The 18154-nt window shown below is 41.8% G+C and overlaps 2 protein-coding genes across 2 annotated transcripts; both read left to right on the top strand.

Moving 5' to 3' along the window:
- The first annotated feature begins 364 nt into the window (after positions 1 to 364).
- On the top strand, positions 365 to 1036 carry cldn26 (claudin 26). The gene has a single exon (XM_070834543.1). The coding sequence runs from the start codon at positions 380 to 382 to the stop codon at positions 1034 to 1036; it is 657 nt and encodes a 218-aa protein (XP_070690644.1). The 5' UTR covers positions 365 to 379.
- A 7044-nt stretch (positions 1037 to 8080) lies between these two features.
- LOC139204281 (apoptosis-inducing factor 3) lies at positions 8081 to 18154 on the top strand. Its single transcript, XM_070834280.1, has 20 exons — positions 8081 to 8111; positions 10984 to 11197; positions 11459 to 11568; positions 11654 to 11763; positions 11867 to 11911; positions 12012 to 12108; positions 12201 to 12313; positions 12649 to 12735; positions 12856 to 12947; positions 13039 to 13169; positions 14273 to 14388; positions 14567 to 14638; positions 15403 to 15466; positions 15579 to 15655; positions 15734 to 15851; positions 15962 to 16060; positions 16301 to 16376; positions 16545 to 16649; positions 17960 to 17980; positions 18112 to 18154. Exons 1-20 carry the CDS (start codon positions 8081 to 8083, stop codon positions 18152 to 18154), a joined length of 1821 nt encoding a protein of 606 aa, XP_070690381.1.

Here is an 18154-nt window from a genome sequence, read left to right as displayed (position 1 = left end):
TTATATTTCTTGTTCTTTCTTGTGAGTACCCATCATGCCCAGCTTGCTCATATTTCATTCATTTAAGTCCACTTGTGCACACACACAGGCCAAAATCCCACTGGACATATCTGGTTTCATCTAAAAACAGAGTTCCTTGTTCACCACGATGATATTGAACACTGAAACAACACAGTGTGCCTGTTGTCATGCCACAGTCCTGGATTATCTCCCACTTATCAGGTGCATTTTATCAAGGACGCTGAATAAGTGGGTCGGTCCTGCTACCTCAGCAGGTGGGACGGGCTACAGAGCCGCTCTGGATCTTCCAACCTGTTCCACAGACCTGCACACTTGAGCAGGAATCACAGCGGAGAGTGTGCATGTGCAGAGGCAGACGATGGTTTTTCTAACGACAAAAATAATGCAAAGGACTGCGCTCTTTGTGACGTTTGGGGGTTTACTCACTTCGCTGATCACCACCTTCCTTCCACTGTGGAAGACAATGAACTCTGACCTGAACGAAGTGGAGAACTGGTACTCTGGGCTGTTTCATACCTGCCTCTACACCGAGGAGGTGGGAATTCAGTGTAAGGCCTATGAGTCCATCCTGGCGCTGCCGATGGACCTGCAGATCTCCAGGGTGCTCATGTCAGTGTCCGTAAGCACTGGAGGTTTAGCGCTGCTGGCTGTCTTCCCAGGACTGGAGGGGGTCGAGATGTGTGTGGGGCAGCCTGGCCTGAAGAGAGGGTTCATCATCTTCAGTGGGGTGCTGGCCTGGGTGTCAGGGCTCACCACTCTCGCTGCTGTCTCTTTTGTGGCCTACACAACTGTGGTGGACTTCTGGGATGAGGGTTTTCCTGACGTGATGCCCCGCTGGGAGTATGGAGAAGCAATGTTCTCTGGGTGGTTCGGAGGTTTGGCTCTTGTCATCGGAGGGACTCTCTTCTTTATAGCTGTGTGCATGGCGGACTTCAACCAGAGGCCACCAAGTGTGCCAAACAGCCCGGAGGTGAAGCACAGGACAAAGCACTACCTGAAGACAGAGGTTTTATAGATTTCTTATTGTCAAATATATCACCTGCACATTCATGTACTTCATATGGAGGCCTGTCAGCCTGTGGACTTGGGTGATGAGATATGAAATGCATCAGTAGCTCTGTTTGTGCAACAATGACATAACATTTCTGACTGAAGTAACATGCACGGCTGTTTGAGTTTTATTTTTTCCCTTCTATGTCAAATTGTTACTGAGAGCATCAATCACGTTTCTGTAATCTCTTTTTCTAGAGAAATTGTCCTCATCAGGTTTTCACAAAGTATTAAAGTACGGTGCGATAATAAGCCGCTGCAGTAGTTCTTATTCCTGTAAAGTCCTGAGTCAGAGTCTGGATAGATGGGATAGGAAGGCTTTGTCTGCCAGTAGACGTGAACCCACTGCAAATAAATAGAATAAGAATAAGACCGACTTTATTTATCCCGGAGGAAATTGTTGTGCCAGAGTGCGATACAGAGGTCGTCACGACAATACAAAATATTAAAATACAAAATTGAACAGAAACTTAGACACAATAAAATACAATTAAATAGTCTGTCCCTTTTTTTAAAACAAAAAGTACAGATTGAAAAGTACAAATTTGTGAGAAGCACAATCAGAATTGTGGTAACTCAAAAATAACCTCTTGATTTTAATTAGTTAACTGTGAATGCATACCATTTGCATGAAAAATGGTATGCATTCTTGGTTTAAACGAATAATCTGTGACGAAAACAAAAGGGAAAACCCAAAACCAGATTTTAAAACACACGATATGAGCTCACATCTCTGTTCAGTGATTTATAAATGAGTGAATGAAATGAGACGAAATGTGAGTTCCAAATTATGTTCAAAGTTTAACAAAAAACAGCGGAAACCTAAATGTGAAGTCCTTAGATGAATTACATATAGATGTATAGTAGATCACAAAGTAAATAGTTGGTCTCCAGCCCCACTCATGGGCCAGAAACCCTGACCGAGCTGAACAAGCACGAAAAATGTCCAACATCAGTGGTGCTCGGGGTCTCCGAGCTCACCGCCAGGGCAGGAGTGAATAGTTGCATTCCAATGCTGCAGCTCCTCTGTGTTAAATTTCGTTTCGGGGAGGGACTTGGCAGCACCAGCGCCTCTTAGTCCTTAATACACTGTTTGGCTCTGGCGTACTTCTGTACATTGTGATGATCAGAGCTGATTTGGGCGGGTTTTTTTTGTCAGTTTGCTTGAATGTCACACCAAATCACGAATAAATACAGAATAAATCACTGAAATCAGTTTGTATCATATCAAACTGTAGCCAGGCCTTGTTGAACAGGCCCACTCGCTTAACTGAAGCTCCTTTTAGAGCTAATTAACAGTCAAGTTGAATCCGCCCTAACAACAGCTGACATTAATATCTTGGCAGGCTATAAGTTCATACTAGCTATGAATGATTCATTCACTTCTCTCGCCTCTCTTAATCAGGGTTTTTGGATGCTACAGCTCTCTGTGGCCCCTACACAAAACGGTCCCCCCTGTAATTCAATTACACTGATGTATTGGTGATGTGAGGCAGGCCCTCCCCCCTCCCTGGGAGAGCCTGATCAGTCATCTTGTTGTACATGTGCATGCGGCCCACCTCTGGCTTCTACTCAATCATGCTTTTACATGTGCCTGAACGCACGCAGAGAGCAACACAAACATACTGACGCTGGAGCACATGTGCACGTGTCAGCTGTCAGCACACTGTAGGAAAACAGTGGACCTCTCTTTTAACTCATTTTTTGTTTGGACACATTGTGAAATCGGTGTGAGGGTTGTTAACGCTGCATCCTATAACCGCCTTCTTGTGTCAATGCTGTCATCATTCCTATAGAAATAGCATATATGTATGTGAGATTATCAGGTGAATGAGCTTGTCCCTGAATTAATTTAAAGGGGAGGCACAGTTCCTCCTATAGTGGGAGCATAAGGAATGGAAATATCTTGGGAGCTCATTTCTATAAGACTCAGTATACTTTTTTAATCCTGCTCCACCCTACCCCCCCTGACTGAAACTGGGATTTACTGCACCAACTGCACTTTCACTCTTTCTCTCCCTGCTGCACACACACTGAAAGAAGTGTAGCACACACCTACTGTAAAAGCTGTTTTAGTGTTTATGGCATGCAGCAGCCTGAAGAGTGGCATTTTTATGGCCAGTATAAATACAGTAAATGTCACACTGGTAAGTTTTAAGACAGTAGCTGATACTCCTGCAGCAGCACAGCCATGCAGCACAATGCATGCACAGTAGAGAGGCAGTGGGATAAGTGGGCAGTCAGACCAGGCAGTGCAGTGGGGAGGAGGGCAGCAAGTGTTTGATCAGGCTTAACTGGCAAGTCAGGTCTTTGACATCTGATGGCTGAAAGGGTCTGAACAAAAAAGCGGGCAGGAGAGAGAGAGAGAGTGTGTGTGTGTGTGTGTGTGTTTGGGAGAGAGAGAGGAGGGGTGGGAGGACGAGGGCAGGCAACGGTGAGAATTCATGCTGTGTTAGCATCCCCTCAGCAACTCCATCAATACTGCATACAGCTGAGGAGCTGGCAGAGGTCCTCCGTGCTGCATTCACTGGCTCGGACAGGGAAAGAGAGCAACTCCCACGAGCTCAGTCTGCTGCTGGAGGGGGTGCACTCACACACACACTCACACACACACACTCACACACACTCAGTAGAGCTGCTGCTGCTGCATCGAAAGGCACAAGAGGAGAGCGGAGGAGGGTACACACAGACTGGGAATACTCCAGCGGACAGAGCCAATCCCAGAGAGGGACAGGACTGTCAGGAGACTCCTGTGCTAATATGCTACCGTGCTCCACAGGGGACTTTGACAGGATCTCGGTGCACCTGCTCCATGCATGCTGGTAAGCTGATTTATTCCCTTTACAACCAGGGAAATACAGCCCTGTTTTACTAGTTCCCAACATGGTGTGTTTATGTGATGCTCTGTGTAGAATCAGACTCATTTCTTGCCTGCATTTGTGCACTATGGGCACATACAGTACTTGTATGGAAGTTTTTTGCTCTCTAGTTCCCTTCAGAAGCATGTACTGTGGTGCAGTGTGGCGAACTGAAGTCACAATACCAGAGACACAGATCTATAGTGCATAGCGGGTTTTGATTTATGTAAAACTGAGTCCAGATCAAACACTCATCTACAGGTCTGATGAAGTTTTTAATAGTTTGTGTGTCACTAACTCTTAAAACAATTGGGACTGATATATGATGTATCACACAGTCCATCTCACTTTCGCTTGCACTGGTTGTGATTGCTACTCATGTGAGTGTATGCTGAGAAACTGGTCAACAGCAGATTTGTTATATGGAAGCACAGCTCCTCTGTGGGGGTGTACACCCCTCTGTAACCACAATTCTAGTTTTCCATGACATCATGGAGAGGTTAACGCACAGCAGCAAAATGACCTGATAGAAGTTGGCAGTGCTATTGTTAACCAGCTTTACGGAAGAATATAATCTTCAAAATGTTAAGTTTGGGTCAACTTTTTAAAGGATGAATTAAGTCAAAATGTTCTCTCTTGAGCGCCGACCGTAAACAGTGCTGAATGATTGTTTAACCCGTGTGTTCTAGAGCCACGTGGCATCTATGTGCCACCCTAATTACAAAAGTTTTTCTTTTAACTTTATAAGCTTGACTATATGACTCTAACTATATGACCATGTCTGTAACATGGTGACCATTTATCCACAGGCATGCAGTATAAACATTCATTAAACGTGGTGTGTGAATGAACCTGCCCACAATGTCTGATCACGTACTAGAGCTTCTTAATGGGGATTGCTGTTAATTGTAATCCACTCTTTATTCTTTTATAGTTACGACACGTAGGCATGGAGTAAATAGAAGTCAATCAAAAGCTTCTTGGCAGTTTGGGTGACATCCTGAGAGAAATGAGAAATACAGAAATTCTATAAAGGTCAAAAATTTTAAACCCCCAACAATTTCACCCACTTGTCCCTTACATTGAAAGGTTCCTTAAGCTGATGGTAAACAAAATAGACTGACCACTGAATCCTTCTGCTCAATTGTTGGTTTTCACAATCAGGGGATGACTCCTCAGGCTTATCTTGTGTTTCACAAACCAGGAGAACATGCAAACTGTGAGCGAGGGAATGAGGTGTGGTCAAATATTAAGAGTGCAGTTAAATTGTTGTGAGCTCTCGTCCTTTATCAGCTGAAGATCAGAGAGCCCTAATCGTTAACTACAGGCTGACACACCTGCCGAACAAGTGTTTGAGTAAAGCGCAGACCACCGGTTTGTTGAAGGTGAATGAACCAGCAGCTCCTCTTTTATCCAGGTGCTGCTGCAATCTAGGAAATAGAGAGTGAAATGTAATTAACGGATACTAATTAAATGTGTATCGCTTTGTTACTGGCTAGGAGGAGGGGGTTCTAATGTCCCTCGCTTGTTTGTAGAGCAATAACATCACTGTTTGCTGTTGTAGAAGTTCTTTTTTCTGAAGGTTGAGTCCACTTTTGAATGATGGACGTGACCGTCAGAGCGCAGGCAGACTTTGGTGCCCAACATTCCTGCTTCTTCACTCACAGTCAGTTCATGGATCGGCCTCTTTACCACCAACCAGGAGCTGCATTTTTGCTAATTCTCTCCTCCAACATTCCAGTAACAGGTATTACATTTGTAGGGAAGTGAGTGAAACTGACAACTTGTTTGCAGGCAGGATTATTAGCACTGCTTGGGGACAGGCCCAACAGTGAGAGAGCGGGATCTGCGTCATATGTTGTGAGGACCAAATCTGCTTAACCTACTTTAGTTTTGCACAAAATATCTTGGGCTTGCTGGAACTCCAGGTTGGCAGCTCTTTTGCGATCCAGCTCTTTGTGACAAATTATTAAAGGGACACCATGTGAGAGAGAAGTCTTAGTGCTCAGCCTTTCTCTTTGGGGAGTGATTTGATATGTTGCTCTGTGTTTAGCGAGACACACAACATCAAAGGCTCTGCTGGGTTAGAAGGGCTCTTAACTGAATGCAGGAAAATGCTTGGCACAGAGATTTGGATGCAAGTTGCAGGAATACAGACCAAAAAAGAGGCTTTTCCAAAAATCCGACAAGATATTAGAGCTAAAACCATCATTGGCTACAATTTATTTTGACTTTACATTACTTCCAGTGACAACTTGTCCAGTGAAAAATGTCTCAAAAGACAGTGATGAAAAAAACTATTTGGACCCTTTACTTAAATTAAAAAAAAAAACCTTAATTACAAGTAAAAGAGCTGCATTTAAAACCCTACCTAATTAAAAGTATTGGAGTGTGAGTGGTTCTGCAGAAAAATGGCTCCTGTGGCTGATATATTGATTGCAGCTGGTCAAGGTGGAGCTGGTTTAACAACTTTATTTACAGTCAGGTAGTTTAGTACAGTGGTTCCCAAACTATGGCACGGGTCCCTCGGAGGGTCACATGACAAAACTGAAGGGTTGTGAGAAGATTAATGAGAGAGAAAAGTAGAAGAAGAAGAAAAGCACAAATCTCTTATTGGTTTTTGGGCTCTTCTTTTTTGTGAATTAGATACTTAGATCATTTTACTGCTTTGGGCAGTAAACACTTATTTAAATGAAACCATGTGAGAATCTTAGAGGGGAAATCTCTCTTTGGTGGAACTGCTAACAACTTAGACATCTGAAATATAATGAGGGGACCCAACAGCACAGCGCTTTCTGTAGGAGGTCACGGGCCAAATAGGTTGGGAATCACTGATTTACATGTTGTTGTTTTTTTCTCTAAATTTACATAAAACATCAATCTGCAAAGTCACTAGAATATATAGCTGTCAAATAAATGTAGTGGAAGGAGAAATGTTTTCCTCTGACATGTGGTGGAATAAAGGTAGTATCATAAAATTGATATATTAAAATAAAGCACAAGCACCTTAAATTTATTCTTAAATATGGCATTAGAGTAATTGTCTGTAGTTACTTTCACCCACTGCAACAAATTCATAGTTTAGATACAACAACTCAATCTCAGCTGCAAAGTTGTGGCCAGTCAGAGGAGATCTTTCCATTTCTCATTTGTTCTCGGGAACTTTTTCTAAGCAGTGCTCCATTCAACGCTGCACACTTTTTTTTTTCTGAAGTTCAAGGACATTAAGCTGTGCTCAGAATATCAAGCAGTCCTTTTGCTTGTACCTCAAAAGGATAATTTGGTGATGGATTGCACCATGTTGAGTGATACACCTGCCATCCCGCGTTAGCAGCCAGTGCTCTGTGAGTGACTAACTACTGTATGTGTGGGTGAAATACCAGAGCTGGCAGAAATGTGAGGGCAACATGGCAACAAAACAAGGGGGATTTTGAAACTCAAGGGGCCCCTGCTTCCCTCTTAAAGCGCAGTGTGACGAGAAAGTTAATAGGTGCCGGACTGCTGTTAATATTTAACGCTTTCCCATGCAATATGCATGAACAAAGGTAACAGTGTGTGTGGAAACGTTCCTAATTAACACAATTGCTTCCTTTTTACAAGCACTAACATGTTATAGAGACACACACATACACAGAAAATAGACTGGCTGGCTTTCCTTGGCAGTCAAACCCTGGTTCCTCCACTCTGACACTTGAGACACTAAATAGTGACTATGACTGATTAGGTGCCACAGGACCAACAAATGTTTTGTCAGCTTGAAAAACAAAATTGTGAATCAAGAGCTAAAATTTGAAAAGTGTTGCCTGAGCAACACCAAACAACATCTGTTGTAAGAGAGGTGGGGGGAAAAAAAACCCTGTTATACTACAACAGCATGTTAGACTTCACACTCATGAGATGCAGTGAGACACAGATCTGTCTGTGTGTGTGTGTTTGTGTTGTTGACGATGCCACTCCCCTCCATCCATGCAGACTATGTGGAGGAGCTGACGTGTGCGATGGCCAGCCCGGACCTGCAGGTTCTCAGTCGCACAGTTCTGTGTTATCGTTACCTCCCAACCAAGCGGCCCAGCCCGAGGATCTGACCGCACCTCCCCTCCCTCTCCCCCCTCCCTCCCTCTCCCTGGGCGTCCCTCAATCTTGGGCCCATCATGGGAGGATGCTTCTCCAAACCCAAACCAGGTAACCAACATTTCTCCGTCACTCAATCAAGAGCAGGTTTAGTTTAAAAGGAAACATAAACAGAACCAGTACAAGACGAGACAGAGAAGGAAAAATGGTTGGTTCTGGAGTAGTCAGCAGTAGACAAAATAATAGGAACATCTTACTTGTATAGTGATTTGTTTGTTTGGGCTGTTGATTAATATGAAACAGTGTTCATGTTATTTTGTTCACCCTGTAGATTCTATCCGCTTTTAGTATATCCAGTCAGGCTGGGTGATGTGATTGAAAAAACTCACTCTATTATTAAGGATAGTTCCTGTTATCAAATATAGAAATCACTTATAAGATGCCATAATCAATACATGAGACCAAGTCTTTGTATTGATAACACAAGAAGCTCAATGTTATTAATCTTTATGTGCTGCATTGTGTTCAGCTGGAAAGGTATGCAGATGGCTGAGGGTTCATTGTGGTTTGAAAACTTCTCTTACAAATATTCCCTGCTGTTAATTTACTTTAATCCATAGAATCCATGGCATGACAGTCTGTGTTGTAGTCGTGAAGATAATAGGAAAGTAGGAAAATATAGGAATAATGCTGAATGAAACGCTATGTGATTCTAATCTAAATATTTTACTTTTAACACCTGGGAGACACATGTTTGAATATTCTGCTGATTGCATGTTTCCATGTTTCAGTGGTAAAAATTAACAGCTGTTTTAAAATATATACATTTAGGGACAGTTTGTTCAGTTTGAATAATTTTCAAAGCTACCTACAGCCTCCAAATCCTGTTATACATGTCCTCTCATATCCAGCCTCCAGTGTTTGCAGTATAGTGTGTTGTGTGGGAGGAATTTTAATGCTCTTTGTGGCATCTTTGGTCAAGAGGATTACATACTGAGACATGCATATCCAAAAACGACACTGTGTGTGTATCCATTTCAGTGTTAGCAGGGCTACGAGATTAGCTATCATGCTTCACCGCTAGTGATAATCGTGTTGGTGATGATAACACACTGTACTTCCCATTCAGGTGTATCAGTGTTCAGTGCATCTCATGGAGGTGAAGTGAGGAAGACAGGGGACAGTTAGTCTGTGTACAAATGACTGAACAGAGGCTGTTGACTGCCAGGTCTCTGAGGACTAATCAGTCAGTGTCTATCACAGCGTGACCTCCAGCTACTGTCAATGACAAATCAAACGTAACAGGAAAATCTAAAAATCATCTTTCACACAGAGGGAACGTTTTTTGACAGATTGTTTGTAAATTTTGTATAATCACAGAAGGCACCCGTGCGTAGGCATGAACTCTGGGAGGAGCCACTAGCACTGATTGAACGTTAGTTTTCATTAATGTCCATCTTATGTAGCTGAAAAAGACACTGTGGAGACAGTGAAAGCTGGTTTAGTTTGCCCTCACAGAACTCAAAGCACAGTTTGGATACAAACCTTACATTAAAGCCAGTTATAATGAATCACACCAGACCTTTTGTGTGTTTAATGATTGTGTCTGCCTGCTCAGTCCTTTATGACTCTCATCACCGATACTTTAGTGTTATACAAGTTAGAGGTTAACCAAGTCTAAGCTCAGTTTTGTGATATATGATGTATAAGTTTGTTTAAGTTTTTTACACGTTTGTGACCAGATTCGACTCAGACGTGTGTTAAATATGAACATCCTCATCGTTTAAGTGTCAACATAAAGTAGAGATCTGGATCAGTTGTGATAATATTACCATCTAATCTGAGGAGAGAGATTCACATATACATAAGGATCTAAATTCACAACGAAACATGTCAGGGGAATGTCAGTGTCAAGGCTCAGAAAAGATCAAAATAAAAGCAATGCAGGACATATTTTAGGACCGTGATCTAAAGCAGGTAACTTTTTAGTACTGATTGAACAAAGCGTCTGTGTGGTGATTTAGCAGCAGACATTAGAGCAGCATCGAGAGATTCTCTTTGGCTGTGGAAAGCTTTCTCTTTCTTTTCTCCTGCGATTGCACTCACTATTATGATTTTCCATTGATTTTAATTAAGACTCGCTCAGCAGGAGAAAATTCCAGCCAGATTACTGTGTAAGAACCGGATGATCAGCACATTTTTCCAGCCGAACAGATAAAGCCTGCTGCAGTGAAAAGGGGTTACACAACTGTTTCTTAATGTTCAGAAATATAAACCCAAGAGCGGCGCATCAGATGTCATCAAAGAAAACTGAATGTCTCCCAAAAGACAGATAAATATAGTCTGTTTTCTTCACTGTCTGTACAGGAAAGCAGCACAACTTAAAATATACACAAAACAATGCTGGTTTAAGCCGTACTTTAATGGCTTTTCTGTTTTTATGGACATCTCATTATTTAAGGCATTGTTATCCTGCCAAAATCCCCTTTAATCCAGTTAATTTAGATGTACACAGATTGATTGATGTTTTAAATTTAGTGGGAACATGTTGAGTCTCAATTTCTATGGATCTTTATGTAGTTTAAGCTACTCACTACAAAAGCAGAAAGGAAAAGAAAAGACAGGAAGACTGGGTTGCCCTTACACATGCACCTTCCTGCTTTCATTTGTTTCAGTTGTCGAGGTGTCAGACTCGATTTGTCCCAAAGCTGTAGACGTCTCTGCCAGCTGAAAGGCAAATCACTCTTCCAAAGAAATGGAGCGGGATGGTAATAAGATAACTGAAGGCAGATATACAGGAATAAAAGTCCAGTCGACTTGGTAGCGTTAATTATATAACTGTATTACTGAAAATGGTTTCTATTTGAAAGCTTAGAACCTAATTTTACTGCACATATGACTCAGAGAAACTGTGATGGCGCTGCATGCGTTCAGTCATGCGTTTTCACATATTTTCTAAGTGAGACGTGTCTGTGTTGTGCAGTTGAAGTTAAAGTGGAACTCTCTCTCCTGGAAAAAGAAAAAGAGGTGGATGGGCTGTCTCCCAATGGCAAAGCGAGTCCCTTTGCTGAGTGCAGACCGAACGGGGCCCTGGGACACGGCTCTGATGACGACTCCACCCCGCTCCCTCTCTACCACAAACCACGGGACTATGTGGAGGCCTCCGTCTGTCATGTTAAAGATCTGGAAAATGGACAGTAAGACAATGAAAAATACAATTTTCAATACACCTACACCCACTAATAAGCTGATGAACACAGTGAACAGAACTGAACAGAGTGTAGCTTAGATAGAGATAGAGAGATTTACCTGCTACATCACAGAACACTGTGACATTGGTCTTCCTGGTTGGTTTTCATCTGCCAAAACTTTCTTTGTGAGTAGGATTGAATCAGAAAACACTTGTGAATGCACACACACACACACCTCTTTTTGCTTTTGTGTGTTTGCTTCGACAGGATGCGAGAGGTTGACTTGGGAAGTGGCAGAGCTTTGTTGATTAAAGAGCACGGGGAGTTCTCCGCCATGGGCCACAAGTGTCCACACTATGGAGCACCACTGGTCAAAGGTTAGTATTGTTGTTTCAAGACATTTGATTTCATCATTGTTAATAACATAGCAATATCAAACACTTGACATTCTGGTCATTCCAGGTGTGCTGTCAAAAGGACACGTGCGCTGTCCCTGGCACGGTGCGTGTTTCAACATTGCAACAGGAGACATCGAGGACTTCCCCGGGCTGGACAGCCTGCCCACCTTCCAGGTGACCTTCCCTGCTGGTGCCGTCTCTTAACACATTCCCTGCCTTATCATGTCTCTAAGCACCATCAAAAAGTGTACACATCGCTCATGTCTGTTTGCTCCAGGTCAGAGTTGAAAAGGACAAGGTGATCATTCGTGCAAACAAGCAGGTAACAAGAAAAAGAATGTTGAGAGTTAATGCGGGAGAATGAACAGACCGTCTGATTGATGTGAGATCTTCTTCTTCTTCTTTTTTTTAAACATCTCCAGGCTCTTCAGTCACAGAAAAGGTCAAAGCCCATGGCACGATGTTCAGCAGTCATTAACTCCAGCACGGGCTTCAGCCATGTTCTCATCATTGGCTCAGGTCAGTGTGTTTTCTACTCGAACAACAAGGATCCAGTACACTAGCGATTTCTCAGAAATGACCCTCTTTATCTTTCTTTCCTGCCTCCGCAGGTCCAGCAGGTCTGGTGTGTGCAGAAACGCTGAGGCAAGAGGGCTTCACCGACCGTATCGTCATGTGCACCATGGACAGACATCCTCCATATGACAGGCCAAAACTGAGTAAGGTTTGTACACAGACCCTGACCACATAAACTGAGACAGAAGTGACTTTGCCAAGAAAGTTATGTAACAGACTGCAGAGGTGCTGCTTTGGTCAGTGGTGCTAAAACAGGAGGTCTCTGGGGAACAGCTGCAACAAAGAGTCAAAGAAAGCAACTTGTGCAGAAGTAACTGAATCTAAAAGGATGTGACTTTCCACCTCCATGAAAAGCTTGAAAAGATTATTATAACCTGGCTGCTTACAGTTTGGGAAAGATTGCTTTTGGATTCTGTGATTTTTGTTTAATTTTATTTTCTTATTGATGGATTCACTCATTTGCACTAATTTGCTGACTCTTAGTCCTTAGACAGCACAGCAGAGCAGCTGAGGTTGCGCTCCATGGACTTCTTACAGGACCATGACATTGAACTGCTCACAGAGAAAGAGGTGAAGTGAAGACTGATTTTATACTGACTAGTGATGCATCAGTTGATTCATTTAGATCTTTGGCAATTTCCACGAAAATCCAACGTGTAAAACCGTGTGACTCCGTGATGTTTGCTTTAGGCCGTGGCCATAGATGTGAAAACACGATCTGTGACCTTTGAAGATGGCCTGAGGATGGAGTACAGAAAATTATTTATTGCTACAGGAAGCAAGTAAGGGAAAAAAAACAGTATATTGATATATAATATCTATATTATAAATGAATAAACTGACACCTGATTGATTCTATTTCATGCTTGAAAGACCCAAACCAATGAACTACAAAGGCAAAGATGTCAGGAACGTGTTTCACCTTAGGACGCCTGAGGACGCCAACAGCATAGCGAGGCTGGCCAACAACAAGAATGCTGTGATTGTAGGGACGTCGTTTGTCGGTGAGAAAAAGACTCCGTTATATTCTTCTCATTTGTCCTGATTAAGATGAGTGACAAATTATATTGAAAAACAACACGAGCAGCTTCAAAATGCTTTGGCACTTATTCTATAAGTTTCTGAAATTCTGCTGGAGTTTCAAAAACATGAAAAAGAGTGCACACCTGCTTCATGCCACAAACTTGATGGTTTTTATCACTGACAGCATTCATCCCCATCAAAATGGGGGTTTGCAATTAAATGAAAAGGAAAACAAGAACACCTGTGTTTGCAGAAGAAAGACTCCACACTGGTTATCCTCCTTAAAGCTGTGTGTGTGTCAGAGTTCAGAGAAAACACACACATCTCTCCACAGGTAGGACCATCATGTCACCGCCACCATTCCAAGTAGGATCGAGACATTATCAGTAATAAAAACATTTTTGTGGCAAGGAGCAAGTGTGCAGGCGCTACCTCTTTTTCATTGATGCTTTCTACTGTTAGCCGTGATGTGCGTGTAACTACTCTGCCTCAACGTCTCAAAAACAAATAATGAAACAAATGATATTCCTTACTTTGGTGTTTTGATAACGGTGATGGAAAGAGCTGTCACACACACTGATTCCACAGGTTCGTCCACATGTGTTCATTAGGGAAGAATTACGTAGGAGTTGCAACGTTTTTCTCTGAGTGTAAAGACTAAAACACATTCACATGTGACTCTCAAGTGATCAATGACGTGATTAATGACAGCCAATCAGAGACCAGCATTTATCTGGCATCTGGGGAACATCAGAGATTATTTTGTAAAATCAATGTGTCTGTACTGCAGCCACATAGGATCTACTCTGAGACGACTCTTACGTTCAAGAGTTATTCTAAGCAACATGAAATTTGATATAAAGCTTTAAACAGTTTGATGAATACAAACCCCGGTGTCTCTGAAAGCCATAACTTATGATTCATGCCAATTGAATTCTCATCAAACCATTCAGTGACGCCCGCAAGCTCTCTACTCGTTTATTCTGTTTTGGTTTTTTTTTCTTTAATCTTTCCCCCGCCTGTATCATTTTGCATTAACAGCTTCGTATATTAACTGCATGCTGTTCATCTGCTGTGTTGGCAGGCATGGAGGTGGCTGCAGCTCTAACTGACAAGGCCCACTCAGTCTCTGTCATCGGGATCGAGTCAGTCCCCTTTAAAAAAGCTCTCGGGGAGAAAGTAGGGAAAGCCATAATGAAGGTACGGACAGACTCCCGGGAAATCAAGCTTTTCAGAACATGAAGCTCCTCCAGAATACCAACACCATTACTCTCCCCGGCAGCCACAAGAGAGACAGTAAATCTTCCCGTTAGCAAGCAAACACATGCAAATGTTTTCACATGGTTACTGTGTCTGTGGCGTGTTTTTGTCTTCGCAGCTGTTTGAGGTAAACAGGGTGAAGTTCTACATGCTGAACGAGGTGTCAGAGATGATTGGCCATCATGGACAGGTATTCAGAAAGTGAGAGAAACAGCATGACATGATGCTTGTTTAATCCACAATGGAGACGAGTCAAATAAAGTAAAAGACGCAAGGAAATCAGCCTCATTTGGGGTGAAGATGGAGATGTGATTGCAAAGTATTTCTCTAAAACATCACGCCACTGAAAGAGCAACTACACTTTAGATTTAGAAAAGAGACGTCCAGGATTTATTGTTTATGAGGAGTTTAACATCCTGCTTCGTCGGGAGTGTGTCGCTGTGGTTTGAGCAGATTTGATTGCTGGCAACAGAAGCAAACAACCTCACAAATTATTCAAAGGATTATTAATTATCTTGATTCAAATGCTTCAAAACTCTGTGCTGTGTTTGAGATCACTCCCTCTCACTGCATGCTGAGATCAACATTTGTGCATTTTTGAGGGAACAGTATCATGGATGAGTTTCACACTGAGAATTAAGCTAAATTTAGTCCACTGTGTACTAAATTAGGGTGTGATTTTGGACATAGCACGGTTGGTCATGTGGCACTACAGTTTTCCAATTTAGAAAAGAAGGGACTTTCTAAAACTTTGGAGAATTGTGTGGTTACTGGTTGTAGGACACCGCCACCAAGTACAGGAAAAGTCTTGGAGGAAAAAAAAGGTTTTTAGGAGCTTTAAGAATAATCTCCATTTTGTGTTAAAACCCATAGAATGAATAAGCGTCAAAGCTGTCAGTGCGTCACTATGCATATCTAGCACATGGCCTGGACACTTTGTTTCTCCTGTCTCAGCTGAAAGAGGTGGTGCTGAAGAGTGGGAAAGTCCTGCGGGCTGACGTGTGCGTCATCGGAGCAGGTGATGTCAAAGATGATGATGATAATGATGAGTCAAAATCTGTCCGCATTATTCACAGTGGAATATAATCACAGCAGCTTTTGAAACATCTCATGCGTCTCCTCTCCTGCAGGAAGTGTTCCTGCAACAGGCTTCCTGAAACAGAGCGGCATCCACATGGACTCCAAGGGCTTCATCACTGTCAATAAGGTATTTTCCAAAGCCTGCAGCCTGAGTGAAAGTGTTTTACCCCATTTTGTTAATACACTCGTCTAAACTCTTTCCCAGATGATGCAGACAAATGCTGATGGGGTCTTTGCTGGAGGAGATGTGGTGATTTTTCCTTTCCCGCCACGCAACAACAAAAAGGTGAACATCCCTCACTGGCAAATGGCTCACGTACACGGTGAGTGTATAACAGCTTGATAGGGACCATGGAGTTTATCATTTACTGGATGATGATTTATGTGCTTAAAGACAAGCGTGTAAATGTTTGTTTTTCAACCTCACTGACAGGAAGAGTGGCAGCTCTCAGCATGATGGGCAGGGCCACTGAGATCAAAACTGTGCCTTACTTCTGGTCAGCCATGTTTGGGAAGACCATACGCTATGCGGGTAGGCTGGCCTTCCATGTATCGTCAGTTCAAACACTGTTTGCTCTTGCTGTAACGTTTTATCAGTGTTATGGGGCAGACGTCTGTGAGAGGAGGATCAGAGGTTGCTGTCAAGTGTAATTACAACACTGCCATCTAGCTGTGAGATTCAAAGTAAAGACCTGAGAGTGAGAATTTAGCCTTTTTCTTTTTGCTGTTGACAAATCCACAGATGCATGTGTTTTGTTTACTGTTTGTGAAGGTTATGGCGATGGATTTGATGATGTCATAATACAAGGAGATCTGGATGAACTGAGATTTGTGGCGTTTTACACCAGGTAAGTTTGATTTTGTATTAATTCTTAGACAACAATCTTAAATAAACTGGAACATGTACAGCTGTTATTTTCTCTCTGTATTCATGAGCTTATTTTAGTCTTAAACTGTGCCTCCTCACGTCATTTAACAATAGTCTCTCATTGTTTCTTCCTCTGGTCCATCTATAGGAGCGAGGAGGTGGTGGCTGTTGCCAGCATGAACTATGATCCCATTGTGTCACGAGTGGCAGAGGTCTTAGGATCCGGAAAGACGATTAAGAAGCGAGATGTAGAGTAAGTCTCCCTGTGGGCTGGTCACTGTTACAAAAGCTGTTATGTTCTTTAGGTTTCTCAGGTTTTATTGTGAAGGAAAACATGACAAATGCCATCACTCTGACAGGAAACACATCGACTTGTGGAGCTTGTGACTTTAATCACATGGGGAGTATTATAGAAGCCAGCAGTTATTGTTACTGAATTAATAAAGCGATGGTTTGTTTCACAGGTTAAGTTATTTTAGAATGATTTCTGTGCCTATAATCAGCCATTCATTTCTAGAGGATTTGCTGGCACCACTTCGCTTTGACCCCCATTAAGTATTTACAAGCATCTCTAAACACACTATAATTTAGCTGCAAGCAGTTATTAAACAAAACACATTTGTCAACAAATGTAACTGTCCTATAAAGCATCCATAACAGGTGTATGAACAGTAAATAGGTGATAAATAACATCAACAGAACATTAACATAGCATTAGCTGTGATCGTAATAAGACACAAGCAATCCATAGTGTGTTATTAAGTATTTATTAATTGTTTATACACATAGACAAACATTCACATGCAAAAACTGTTAATAAATGTGTTTAAGACTTATGAAGTTTGACCAAACACAAACCTCAAAAACTAAAGGTGCACTTGCTAGATTTCTTGCTGCAGATGGAGTTTGCTCAGCTGTCATGGAGAGTGAACAAAAATATAATTTACATAATTTCCTATTTAAGTAAATAGTTCATAATTAAATTATTAATTCTGTATCAAATTGATACATTTAAACACATATTCTTACAAAATATGATTTTTTAAAAATATGGTTAGAATTGTTACATATTATTAAATATTCTATATGTAATATTACATAATATTGTACCAGTCGGAGATGTCTTACAGGAGGACTTGACCAGCACATTAATAAAGTCCTAAAAATGTCTTTCGATTTGCTTACAGCTACATTATGGTGTGTTTTAGTGTCTTAGAAATTATTCATTAATCATTTAGCTACAGTACTGCTAGTAAATGTTAATGTTAAAAAAGTGTATGTGAAATAGAGATTCTTGCCCATAGACACAATGTTAACTGAATGACTCTATGTTGCACTAGGAAACGGTTGTAATTAATTAATTTCTAGGTCCTTTCTAGGAATATTTCAAAATAATTTACGTGTCTGTTCCTTCATTCTTACATTTGTAAACTATGGGACCTGTAAAAGACAGTGTTACTGTGTTGTTGTTGTTGTTACTTTATTGTTGTTGCATATGTTTCCGTCTGTCCCTCATGTCTCTCATGTCTCTCATTTCTAATAATGCAAACTCAAAATTTGAAGGATGTTAGCACGGCTCGGCAAGTACGAACAAACATGAGCTTTTTCCCAAGTCTCCATGTCAAGCACATTGACTCATATTGTTAGGAGTCATCAATCGACTGGAGAAACGTGTCCATGTGAATGTTTCTCACCGCTGTTCTTTGGGTTCGCAGGACTGGAGACATTTCGTGGCTGATTGACAAAGGCTCTCAATGA

Source organism: Pempheris klunzingeri, chromosome 7, assembly GCF_042242105.1.
Source record: "Pempheris klunzingeri isolate RE-2024b chromosome 7, fPemKlu1.hap1, whole genome shotgun sequence".
NCBI classification, from domain to species: Eukaryota; Metazoa; Chordata; class Actinopteri; order Acropomatiformes; family Pempheridae; genus Pempheris; species Pempheris klunzingeri.
Note: the sequence above shows the minus strand (reverse complement) of the source record. Positions and strands in the feature narration are given on the sequence as shown.